Source organism: Gavialis gangeticus, unplaced genomic scaffold (genome assembly GCF_001723915.1).
Source record: "Gavialis gangeticus isolate Ggan-Ray unplaced genomic scaffold, GavGan_comp1, whole genome shotgun sequence".
NCBI lineage: Eukaryota > Metazoa > Chordata > Crocodylia > Gavialidae > Gavialis > Gavialis gangeticus.
The window spans coordinates 6,076,117-6,089,345 of NW_017729017.1; the positions used below are offsets into that span (position 1 = coordinate 6,076,117).

The following is a 13,229-nucleotide window of genomic DNA, read 5'->3' on the forward strand; positions in this document are numbered from 1 at the left end:
AAGACCTACCCGCAACAAACCCGTGCTGGCTATCCCTCAGGATGATGCCATCGGCCAGTCTGTTAAGAATGGCCTCAATAATCTTTTAAGACCTTCCCTGGGATAGAGGTCAGGCTGATGGGCCTGTAGTTTGCCGGATCCACTTTCCTCCCTTCCTTGAAGATAGGCACCACATTGGCCTTCTTCCAGTCTTCGGGCACTTCACCAGAGTGCCACGAGTTCTCGAAGATCTGTGCCAGGGGCTGGGCTATGATGCTTGCCAGCTCCTTGAGTACCCTGGGGTGTAAACTGTCAAGGCCAGCTGACTTGAAGGTATCCAGCCTCTCAAGGTGTTCCTTCATGAGGTCAGCATTGATGGAAGGCAAGAAATCTCCCTCACCCAGGCCTTCCCATTCTGTAATGGGCAGAAGGGACATCCCGTGGGACTGGTGGAAAACTGACACAAAGTACCCATTTAGCAGGATGGCTTTTTCCTGGGCATCAGTTGTCAGTTGTCCTATCTGGTTTAACAGAGGTCCAATGTTGCCCTTGCTTATGAGATGTCTGGGTAGTTGAAGTCTCCCATGACAACCATGCACCAGGAACATGTGTCCTCAGCCAATTCCCTGGTGAACTCCTGATCAAGCTCTTGATCCAAGTATGATCTGATACTGTAGATAGTCTTACATAAAAGTCTTCCTATTACATAGTTATTAGAAAACATTTTTGGGGAGTAAGGGGTAGCAATATATGAACACTTTGTCTTAAACATTTTATTCATCATTCTAAAATAAAATATTTCATAAGAGGTTTTTAATTTTTCCAAAAAATTTAAGTTTTTTGGGAAAAAAATTAAAGAAGTCCTCAGAAAAAAAAACAGAAAAAAAAAGTTTTTCTGATTTTTTTCTGGTTCTGTACCACTTTTTTCCAGGCCTTCACATCTCTGGGACAGGCAGTAGAAAGTCCTTTCTTTTGCCTGAGGGATTTAGTCACTGACTGAAGTTAAAGCAAGGGTGGGCAAAATACATCCTGTGAGCCAGATCCAGCCTTGCAAGCAATTTCATCCTACCTATGGGTGCCCAACTACTTGTACCCTGCTCAGCACTCATGCCTTGCTCCCACCCTTGTGGGTGGAAGAGCCCAGCCCAGCTAGCACACAGCTTCTGAGTGGGGCTGCTGCTGTTGCCACTGCTGCAGCTGGGGGACCTGCTTGACTTCCCTGGCATCGCACTTGCTCTGGGCACCAGGTAGAGAAACAGTGGGGACAGGGGTGGGGGTAGCAGGGAGCTGCAGCCGGGCAGCAGTGCGGAGCCCATGCTGACGGGACAGCAGGAGTGCGGAGCTCAGATGGGCAGGGTATGAGTGTGAGGGAGAGTGGGGGGTGTGGGAACCCCCCCTCCATACACACACTCCTTGCCATGGCACACAGCCCCTGCTGCCAGTGGCAGCAGCAGCAGCAGGTGGGAGGCGCTGAGGGTGCTCATTGCCTGTGCAGGTGCTGCCACCTAGCAACGCACAGCTCCAGCCAGCACTGCACATGATGGCAAGGAGCACAGCCAGGCTGGCCCGCCTCTATTGCATGGGGCTCTGTGTGGTGCATGTGCAGCTTCTGGCCCTTGCGCACCAGTGAGGGAAGCCCCATGCAATGGAGCTGGCTGCCTTCGCTGCTCCCTGCCATTCAGGTCCCGGGATTCTGCCGGGAAGCAGGAGGCAGGGCTCCCCTCCACTTTGGGGGAGTCCTGGGGCCTGCATGGCAAGGAGTGGGGAAGGCAGCTGACTGGCTGCACTCCTTGCTGTCATGTGCAGCGCTTCCTGGAATCACGTGCCACTAGGCGGCAGCACCTGCATGGGACATGAGCACCCACTGCCTACTGCTGCTGCTGCCACCACTGCCAGCAGGGAGCGTGTCATGGGGGGGAGAGTGTGTGGGGGCCCCCACACCCCCAACCTCCCTTACACTCCACAAACCCCACATGCCTGCCCCCTGCCCCCCACATATACACTGTAACATACCCTGTCAACCCCTCACAACATCCCAACAGCCCACCATACACGCCCCCCACAACTGCATCCCCCACACACAATATACAAGACTAAGGCTTTATTTCTGAGTTATTATGCAATTATTTCTATATACATGATGCAAACACAAATCATGACAAAAATATTTTTGTAATAAAATTAAAATATTTTATAGTAGGTGTTTGACTTTTAGTGTATGATTTGGTTTTTTTCTGGTTCCAAGATGGTAACCTTCCCCTCAAAAGGAGTATTCCTGGGGTGAGGGGTGGGGGATAAGGGGAGGGACTTCTGGTGCCAAAGGTCAGGGGTTAGGAGTGGGACCTTACACTATCCCATGGCTCTTTCTCATCTGTCAGCCAGCCTTACTCAGGACAGGGCTAGCTGCTCCCTAATGCTCCTCAGCTCTGATAGGGACAGACAATCCTGTTCCAGCACTGTTCAATTACATGTAGCTTTGTGCCTCTCTTCTCTGAGCAGGTGCATGGACTGTTTCTGCTTTTGAGTTGCCATTCAAAAGGCCACTAGCTGAAGATAGTACCTCTGGCAGCAGCAGACCTGCCAGGGTGAAAGGTCCAAACTAAATGCCAGTCTTTCTTACCCATGAGCCACAAATCTAATTCACATATGGCCTTTCTGATAACCTGTTGAGGAATAGCCAGCTATTTCACTTGTGCAGCTCTGGGGTCTCAAACTGGTTTCCTGCTGAGCTGAGAGGCCTAGCCTCCTCCCCAGGAACATTTGGGTTTGCCACACAATACCCCTTCAAAAAAGCCTGACACTCCTTTGTGTTATGCCAGTATAAGGCAGGAGTGATACCATTAAGGTCCATGGCATTACCTACCCTTGAGATCACCTGAGTTCTGACAACGCAGCTCCAGTGGAGATTTCCTTCAGAGAAGCATAGGGAAGATGACTGTGAGAGCTCAAGTAACTATTGCCCCAAAATAACCCAGAGTGGGTGGGAAGTGGGTGGAGATTCAGCAAAAAGGCCTGCTGCTTCAATGACCAAAGACAATCAAGTTGGGCGTGATAGGTTCTTGTCATATGTCCCAGCCAATGAGTGGCTGGTCCCCAGTGAAAAATAAGCAGCCAATGATGACTAAGCAGTAAACACTGGAAGCAACCTCAGAACTGTGTAAAATTTTCTTTGGTTGTATGATGTTGTCTGAGCCAACTGGAGTGTATTTGACCACAGAAGGATGGTAACAATTGGTGTGATTATAAATTTCATTGTATTGTATAAAGTAGGATATAAGCTGCAGCTGATTTGGGTTCATAACCCAGGTGGCCATTAATGGCAATTAATGTTCTTTCTGCAAACCCTTCTCATAATCCAAAGCTGCATTAAAAAAATCAGCTGAAGCAAGTATAGACTTGGAGACCATTTAATAATAAATACGTGTTAAAGTCACTTAGACCTGAAGTGCACTTTGTTTTCTGTTGTGGCTTTTTCCTCCCCATTAAAACCTGGGAAATCAGAAATTCATTGTGTTGCATTTAGCACTTCTGACATTGTAGGTCTGTTGAGTTACCTGCTTTTGAAGCTGGTCTTATCAAGCTAAAGCAGACGTGTCAAACTCATCCATGTAATGCAAGCCTCAGGCAGAGGCTGGCACATGTTGCAGACAGCACATGGGACTGGACCCAGTGTATGCTGCATGCAAAGCCTGTGCTGGCCAGCCCTGCACGCTGGCTTCAGTGTGCAGTGGCAGTCTGTGGGCCACATTCAGCCTCAGAGCAAGTATACAGGGCCAGTTTGCCATAGGTACCACATAAAATACACAAGGCTGAGGCCAGTGCATGCTGCATGGAGTTGTTCTAAGACCCATGGGTCAGATCATAGAGATCCACGGACTGGATATGGCCTGCAGGTCGTATGTCTGACAACTCTGGTCTAAAGCAATCATTCTCAACCTTTTTAGACTCAAGGCAGACTTTGTTATACTTAAGGCATCCCTTGGAAAATTCTGACTATTAGCTTTAATTTTTTTTTGACTTTGGAAAAACAGAATAATTACTCTGTTGCAGAGAACTCAGAAAGACCACAAAAGGTTTTTGACACTGTGGATTCCTTTATTGAAATCCTTGAGTTTCTTGTGAATCATGTGGGTGTGTCCACATCTCTCAGTGCTATTATTACGTGACACATCAAGGCTCCCTTAAAGGGATCACACAACCCTCCCAGGATGCTGTGGCACCCTGATTGAGAGTCGCTGTTCTAAAGACTTACATGGTGAGATAGTGAAGAAGTCTTCATGTCTGCTGAATTATTTTAGGTTTAGTTGAGTGTTGTGAATTGCTAATGTGTATAGATGTTTCCTACTCCCTCTACTGCCTCCTTTCCAGTCTTTATTCCTGGTAATTCTTGTGTTAGTGCCTCATATTTTGATTTGGGTCTATTTTCTGAGTTGATTTCTCCTAAGCGCAGCTCCCTAATCATAGGCAATGGACTTTGGACTGAACTGTGATGTCTCTAGTTTCTGAGACCTGTCTGCAAATAGTTTCTGTGTAATCCAAGCAAGATAGCCATCGTGGGTTTGCTGTTGGAGATTTTGGTGCCCTGGGTTTGCCCATCTATCTGCAATATCAAGCAAAATTCATACAAGTTACTAGTCAGCGTTTTGGACTTTCTCCTAGAGCAGTGGTTCTCAACTTTTTAAAATTCAAGGCACCCCTTGTCAGACTCAAGGCACACCTCCATAACTGTTGTGAATTGAGTGGCACCTCATTTTCAGAATCTAATTTATTACAGCGCTTAACTTTTTGCAGAGGGGATGGGTAATGAGGGTTGGGGAGCAGCCAAGCAGAGAGAGGCTGAATCTGCCCTTATTTGCTTTTCTCCTCACACCTGGAGCCTGCAGCAGATAAGGCAGATAAGCCTCATCTGCTTATCTTCTCACACTTCCCTTGGCATCTGTCAAAGGTTCTCATGGCACTGGTTGAGAATCACTGCCCTAGAGAATAACAAGGGTTAAAGAAAGGTAGGAGTAAAATGACTCTCAGCAGTATTTGAGCCAAAAAAATCTACTGAAAGCTTAGGAAACTGAATAGCTTTGCTGGAACTGGGACAGATATAATTATAGTGCAGTGCGTGCATTGGAATAAAAGCCCAAGTTTGTTTAATATCTAACACTTGTTCCCTCTTCCTCCTGCCCATGAAGATCCAGACTCCTTCCTGAAATCAGCTCGCCTTCAGCGCCTGCCTTCGTCTTCATCAGAAATGGGCAGTCAGGATGTCTCCCCCCTTCGAGAAACTAGCAAGGACCCATTCTCAGGGGACTGCAGCTGCCGTCAAGATGGGCTGACTGTTATCATCACTGCCTGCTTGACTTTTGCTACAGGGGTCACTGTGGCCCTGATCATGCAAATCTATTTCGGGGACCCTCAGGTATGATGAGGTGTTTGATTATTTTTTTAAATTATGACAGTCTGGAAAAGGGAAGAATTCCCTGCTGAAAACTACAGCCCCCTTACCCCCTTCATCCTTAACAGTTAATAAAGCAGCCAAGTGGTGGTGAGGTCCAAAAAGCAGCCAGAAAATTAACATGAAAAAGCTCCATTCTGATTCTCACTCAGTGGTTCCACTGGCACAAGCTAATGTTTCTAACAGCCAGTGTCACACCCACCCTGTGAGCTCTCAGAGTCCACATGGGTTCGCTCTACTTCTGTATCATGGCTGGGGACAGAATGGACAGACAAGGTTCTTTAGGTAAATCTGATATCTTTTATTTGTTAAATGGACTCTTTTCTGATAAGCACAATATGAAATGAATAGATGTTGCTGATCTGTATATTTTGTGCCCATTATTTGTGCAGAATATTCTTAGACCCATGGAATTTCTTGCTGTTCCTTCTAAGTTCTCACAGATTTCACACTGCACACTGAATCTGCGGTCTCTTGTTAATTATTTGCAAAGGTTTGACAACAGAGGGAGCATTGTAGGGAGGTCCCATCCCACTAAAACTTTGTACTTTTGACAAAATATATTTCAAAACATCTACTCACATCTATTTAGGTGCTGGAATGTAGTGTAAATGGAGGGGGACGAGCAGAGGGTAGAAGGGGCTTAAGCCAGTTTCCACAGGTTGTGACCATCCTACCTTTTTTGTTATTGGCAACAGGGAAAGAAAGTCAGGGTAAGTGTCAGGAGAATCCTGGGATAGGTCCTAGAATTGGAAAAAAGCATCTTTGCTTCTTCAATGATTTGTCCTCTTGTCAATGTCAAAAATGCATTAATTTACAATAGGTAAATTATACAGTCCCTAGATGCTGAACAGAGTACAAACAAAGCCTTTTCCTGGTCATTCTTGAGGAATGGCACAGCCGTGCTGCCACAGGGTATCTGTACATGTGGGGGAGCAGTAAGGGCTCTATTCCAGAGGTTGCACTTAAAGTGACTGGGATGATTAGGAACCAAGTTGATGGGGCTGCTTGTGGCATCAACTTTTGTTCTGCCTTATAAAGGCCTTCAAGGGATTTTGCAAATGTGGAATATGGGCATGAAGGGAGCAGAGATAGCTTGTCTGAGTCCTGTGCTGATAACAATTGTGACCAGGCTGTGATGCCTTACGGCTGCAGCATGGCTTTAGCAGCTGTTGCAGCACCAGGTATGTGCCAGGGGCACTTCACCAGCACTAGTGACTGGAGGCGTTCTGTCTGAGAGGAACACCAGCCAAGCACAGTCTCTGCTCTGGCATGAGGAGCCGGGCAGCCAAGAATCCATCTGCTTAGCAACACATAAATCAAACCCGACACCTTGAATGGCACACAGAGACGAACTGTCTGCCAGTACCCTGGTTCACAGTGGGCCCCAGATCAGGGCCTCCCCTGTGCTTGACTGTGAGCGTGGGAAACCCTCCTTCTTTCAGCGGACGGAAACTGACTTTCTCTTAACTCCTTGCTTTTCCTAGATATTCCACCAGGGTGCTGTGGTCACTGATGCTGTTCCCTGCACAACTCTGGGGATTGAAGTGCTCAACAAGCAGGGGTCCTCGGTGGATGCAGCTATTGCTTCAGCCCTGTGTGCAGGGATAATCAACCCCCACACGTCAGGTATTGGCGGGTAGGTGCAAACTGGTTGTTGTCCTGTCAGCTTGCAGGGTCTGCCCATCTTTACAGGGCTGCTAGTCAGGGTGCTGGGTGAGAGAGTATTACAGGTTGTGTTCAGCAGCCATTCCAGCTCCCAGGTTGCTGGCTATTGGATCCTATAATGGGGCCAGTCTGGATACAATTCCTGCTCTGGGCTTAGTATAGGTCCCCTCTCCTCAGCATCAGCATGTCCGCTTCAGCTCTGTGAGCCCACTGACCCATATGGGGACTGTCTGCTAGTTGTGGAGGGTCATAAGGGGTCACATCCTTGTGGAACAGTTGCACAGGGAAGGCACTGGGTCTGGGGCACGGGCAGAATGTTAGGCCCAAGACTGCAGTGCAGCAGGCCTGGACCGTAGACTAGGAGGCTGGCCTGGTTTGTGGCACAGAGCTCTGCAATTTGACTGGAAGTTTCTCTGTATGCGTTACCCTGGGCTCATTGCCTTTCCCTGGGAGGGGTAGGGGAGACACTGCCTTGGTTTGTGATCAGTCAGCTCTGGGCCTCTTGCCTTCGAACAAAACCTGCTCACAGTCTTGCTCTTGGCTGTCCCTCAACACAAGGCCTGAGCAAGACTGAGGGTGACATTAGCCTCCCATGCCCTCATCCCTACTCTGCACCTCCCTACCAGAGGCAGTTTGAATGATTATGCTGAGGACTGGTGATCAGGCAGCTGTGGCCCCCAAATCATTATCAGAATTGTAGTTCTCCACTTCTATGGCTGCTTTCCACCAGGCTGGTTGCAGACAAAGGTTTACCAGGAGAGTGCTGCCCTGTAGAGTTCTGATACCAAGAGGACAGTCCTTATCTTGCTGCTCTAGCTTACATCTGGGTTAACATGGCCCCTGGATATGAGAAGCAAACAGTGAGAATCTAATTATTCCTCTGTCCCAAATGTGCTGAGTGATCTCAGATGCACCTCAGGATTTGGCCTAGTGTTTTAAAGAATTGAGTAAGATTTTTTTACCTGTAAATTACATCTCTTATGTAACAGCAGTAGCAGCTTGCATATGTGCAACCTCAGCTCACAGTGGGCCAAAATTAGCTCTTAGCATGCCTTAGGGACCCCCAAATGGTCAAACATGAGAAGAATTCTACTTACACTCTCCTGGACCCCCAGAAATCCCTTCTTACTTTCTCCTTCGCCTGGAGCTGCTGCCTCTTTGTGGTGTTTGTTTTGAAAAATGTTATGCAAATGAAACCTGAACTTTCAGCCCAACAGGGTTCCAGGAAATCCCAGGTAACATTACATAAAAGCTGTCACTTGATAATGTCTCATCAAGGCAGTTTGGAGAAGCTGTAAGTGGAAACCTGTTTGATTGCAAAGCCTGTTAACACATCCGTGCTGAAAAACAAGAAACAAAATAAAGAGAAATGACTTGCACATGGACAGGCTAGCCGGGAAGGGATTTAAGAACTATATTATCTACTCAAGTCTTCTGAGGCACAGAGCTCTTCAAGTCCAATCAGGGATTAAAATATTAGGTGAACAATTGCATTTTAAGCAGACAAGCATACCGTGGGTCTGATTCTCCTTTACACTGAGGGCTCCCTAATGATGCCCTGGAACCTGAAGTTCTTCAAGTTGGGAGAATTATCTCCCTAAGAATGACTCCTCCTGAGGAGAAAGCTGTTTCTGGGAGTTGAGAAGTGACATGGGGTCTCTGCCAAGGCTGCTTTCAGCTCCCAGGGTGGAAGGCAAAGTGACGGCATGTTAGAGGAATGGTAGGTTTACAGTACCCCGTAGTTACTGTCTGCTTCCCAGAGTCCATAGGCAACTGTGGGAAGTAGAACAGCCCTGAAGATATACCTGGAATATGAATGCTAAGGACAGGGGCTGCTTGCAGACGTGGAAAAAAACCCCAAAATGGTGCTTTACATTAAATTCAATGCGCTCCCTCACTGAGCCCAACACATGCCAACAGACAGCACCTTAGTTGCACCCAGCTTTCCTAGCGCCTGTAGAGACTGGGCACTTTAGTAGGGCTTTTCTGGTGCTTTTATCTAAAGCTGATTGAATCCACTTTAGCTAAAAGTGCCAAAAAGGCCCACTGAAGTGCCTGATCTATACAGATGCTATGGAGCCGGGTTGAAGTAACATGCTGCTTTTTCTGGTAGAGCACATGGAGGTTTTGTTTGTTTGTTTGTTTTTTCTATGTCTGTCAGTGCCCAGGGACAGCCACCTTACCCTTGCCCTGTCCATCTCTGCCCCATGCTCATGAATGAGGTAACTGATAGTCATACCCTAAATACCTGCTGGTAGTTTAAGTCTGTCCCAACTTCTGTACTGCTCCTTTATTTTCCTGAACTCTGCTAGAGTTATGCTTAATCTTCTCTGGTGGCCCCATAAATAAAGATTTATTTATTTTGGTACTTTACAGTGTATGCCTCCTCCTCTGTGGTAGGTGTTGCAGCTCAAGGTTATCTAGCTCAGGCTGCAGGTTATATAATCATGAAAATGCCCTCATTGTTTGTTGTTTTGGGACATGGAGGCGGAGGAGCACTTGGAGGGAGCTGCGCCAGCCTTATTAACAGCATCAGCATGGAACAGAAGAGTCATGAAAGGATAGACATGTAGCGCTTTGAAGTACAGGGTCTGCCCTTGCTCCTGTTGAAATCAGCCAGAGTTTTTCTATTGCCTGTAGTAAAACTAATGTAGGGTCTTAATACTGGTTAATTATGGACTAGTTAGATATCAGTTGTTATGTTCTTTAGAGATGAATCTGCCCTGGGATCCTCATTCCCAATCCCTTTGGAGCACAACTGCTGGTATAAAAGAGAGCTGTCTCAAGGCTGTTCTAATTTATGTCCTGGTTCCCATGGCTGCTGACAGTCTCTGGGAGACAGAGTGTAACTGTACTGCACTGTAACCCAGCCACTGACATGCCCCCAATCCACCTCTCTTCTGGGGATTTTTAGATTTGAGCTGGGGATCTTGGATTACAACCCCCTGCCTGGAAACAAATTATTGTGGTTTGTCAGCTCTTGTCTGTTCTTCTCTTAAATTAGGACCCTGTTCCACTACTCCAATTATGCTGTAGTACTGTGTAACAACTCAGTTGACCCACTGTGTTCATGAGACTTTTGTGTGATTAAGTATCATCAACATTCAGGTTGCAGAGAGAAGGCCTTAGTTTGTGAGCTCTTTGGAACAGGTAATGTACATGGGTTGCATCACAAGGCATAAAGCGATCAGTTACTGGAAGCTGAAACTATACAAGTACAAATTGGTAACAAGGGCCTATTGTTAACTGGGAGTATAAGGAACTATTGGAGCAAAGTGCCAAAGGGTGTGCTAGGTTCTCCATCACTTGAAGTCTTTCCAAACAGTACACACAAACTTACCCACAAGCCCCATGGTTTGATGGAAGTGTGACAGCAGAATGGTTAAGTGGTCTTGATATAGTTCCAGAGGCATGATTTTAAGTTGACTCAGCTATAATTGAGTACTTGGGGAGTGCGTAGTAGCCACATATCCTAACAGACATTCTACAGTATATTAGAAAGTGTTGCAATAAAAGATGTTATCCAGAAGTTCTTCCAGAGGCAACCACCTCCCTCCATTTTGTTCCATTGGCTACAGAAACAGGCATGCCTTAATCAGGCTAGTCCACTTTGGCCCTTGATCTTGTTGGGACTTGGTGCAAGACTTGCTTTGTGGAATTTGTAGCCTGTATTATGCAGGACACCAACCAGGCTGGATCTGCTACACAACCAGCCTTTCTGGCCTTAGAATTTCTATACATGTGACTCAACAATAACAAGTAACTTCATTTTAAAGTGGAAATTCTTCAACCTTTTTTACACCAAAAAACATTTTTTCTAGTGCAGCTGGTCCCAAGTTCATTGCCTTCCTCACCAATATATCACACCTTCCCCTTTGATTCCCTGGATGAGTTTATGCATTATGCTTTTGGATGAGCATCTTCTATTGTAATGCACTGTAATGCATCCTAGAAAGTCCTTTAGAAGGCATGGGCCTTCTAAACACTTCTGCAAGAGCAAGAGAGTAGGGTGCCACTAATTATTAAATGATTTGTATGATAGCTGCTTTGAATACTCAGAAGCAATAATTTACCTACAATAGCATAAAACTATTCTTGAACAAATGTTTATTTAATAAACAAATGTTTATTTTGGAGCCTGGACACGGTAGAGTTCTGAGTAAATAATTTTTTGCTGGACCTGACATGCACACATGTCACAAACAGTTATGAAACACATATATTATAAAGGGAGGGTACAACCAAAGAATCCTGGTAAAATCCATTGTCAGAGAAGTTCCTGTGAGAACTCTGCTCTCAAGAGGAGTTGCCTCATTATTTGTATTGCCATAGGGTCCAAAGACTCCTGTTGTGTTAGATGGTATATACACAGATATGGGAGGAGAAAGGAGAGGCAAAGGAGTGAGAAAAGAAGTATTTTCCCCATTTTATAGGCACAGGGAGATCTGGTGGTATATCCAGTGTTGCACTAGAAATCAGTGACTTAGCTAGGAATTGAGTGGAGGTTTTGGCAATCCTAGACCAGAGTCTGAACCCCAAACTGCCCTTCTGCCTGGTGCTCTGAAGAAGACACTGTAGACTTACTTGGTTGTTCTGTTACGCTCTTGAAGAGGGATGGCTAGCTGTGGCTTTGTGTGGCGGAGAACTGACTACATAGGAATGCACCACTGGAAACAAATGAGGTTCATCATAATTCATACAGATTCCAGAACAAGTTAGAAACAGACTCAAACAGCAGTGTTTAAGTCTGAGTTTGAAACAGTCTATTGTTCAAGTCAAGGTGTCTGGCTCTTGCTCATTTTAAATATTGGGGCATTTGCAACATTTGGGCCATGCTGTAGATTCAAATACCCCTACTCCCAAAAGGTCTTGGAGGTTTGGGTGCAGGGCTTTGGCTTGTGTTCTCTTATAGATCAGCTGAGCTCAGTTTACAAATCCCAGGTTGATTTTTTCCCTTTCTGTTTCATGGCATCTGACACTTTGACCAAACTCCTTGTACTTCTTACACTATTGCTGATAGTACAGACTCAGCCATTGGCATCAGCTGACAGTTTAGGTTATGCTGCATGCATCTACCTGAACAGACTCCAGGTAACTTTCCCCTGACTTTATTGGTTTCATAGTTGGTAGGGTTGGAAGGGACCTAAGTAGATCATCAAGTCCGACCCCCTGCCATGGGCAGGAAAGGATGCTGGGGTTAAATGACCCTGGCTAGGTGATTATCCAGCCTCCTTTTGAAGACACCCAAGGTAGGAGCGAGCACCACCTCCCTTGGAAGTTGGTTCCAGATCCTAGTGCCCTGACTGTGAAGTAGTGCCTCTTGATATCTAGCCTGAATCTACTCTCAGTCAGCTTCTCTTGTGGAAGCTGAACAGGTTCAGGTCCTGTAGCCTCTCCTCGTAGGGCCTGCCCTGCTGCCCCCTGACCATGTGAGTGGCCCTTCTCTGGACCCTCTCCATGTTGTCTATATCCCTCTTGAAGTGCGGCGCCCAGAACTGGACTCAGTACTCCAGCTGCGGCCTGACCAGTGTCGCATAGAGGGGGAGGATCACCTCCTTGGACCTGCTTGAGAGGCATCTGTGGATGCATGACAAGGTGAGGCTGGCCTTCCTGACTGCCTTCCCACATTGGCGGCCCATGTTCATTTTGGAATCAATAATGACTCCAAGATGCTTTTTGGCCTCTGTGCTGACAGGAAGGGAGTTTCCTAGCCTGTAGGTATGCTGCTGGTTCTTCCTCCCCAGGTGCAATACCTTACACTTGTGAGTATTGAAATCCATCCTGTTCTCATCTGCCCACCTCTGTAACCTGTCCAGATCTAGTTGCAGCCTGTCCCTCTCCTCCAGTGTGCCCACTTCTCCCCACATCTTAGTGTCATCCGCGAATTTGAACAAGGTGCTTTTCACCCTTGTCCAAGTTGCTGATGAAGTTGTTGAACAGTGCAAGCCCAAGAACCGAGCCCTGGGGGACCCCACTGCCTACATCCCTCCAGGTCGAAAAAAACCCATCCACCACCACTCTCTAGGTGCAGCCCTCCCGCCAATTTGCGACCCATTTGACCGTGTAGGCATCGATACCACAGTTGCCTAATTTCTTAAGGAGAATGGGGTGAGAGACAGTGTTGAAGGCCTTCCTA

General features: G+C 46.7%; 1 protein-coding gene and 1 long non-coding RNA gene across 2 annotated transcripts in view; one reads left to right on the forward strand and one right to left on the reverse strand.

The window, feature by feature from the left end:
• Positions 1 to 794, reverse strand: part of LOC109294621 — a 23,715-nt gene extending 22,921 nt beyond the window's left edge. The window contains exon 1 of the long non-coding RNA XR_002096586.1: positions 652 to 794. This is a non-coding gene — a long non-coding RNA (uncharacterized LOC109294621). The remainder of the gene's footprint in view (positions 1 to 651) is intronic.
• Positions 795 to 4,775: 3,981 nt separating this feature from the next.
• Positions 4,776 to 13,229, forward strand: part of GGT7 (gamma-glutamyltransferase 7) — an 87,413-nt gene continuing 78,959 nt past the window's right edge. The window contains exons 1-3 of the mRNA XM_019513011.1: positions 4,776 to 4,779; positions 5,163 to 5,389; positions 6,913 to 7,064. Coding sequence (XP_019368556.1) covers positions 4,776 to 4,779; positions 5,163 to 5,389; positions 6,913 to 7,064 — 383 coding nt within the window. The remainder of the gene's footprint in view (positions 4,780 to 5,162; positions 5,390 to 6,912; positions 7,065 to 13,229) is intronic.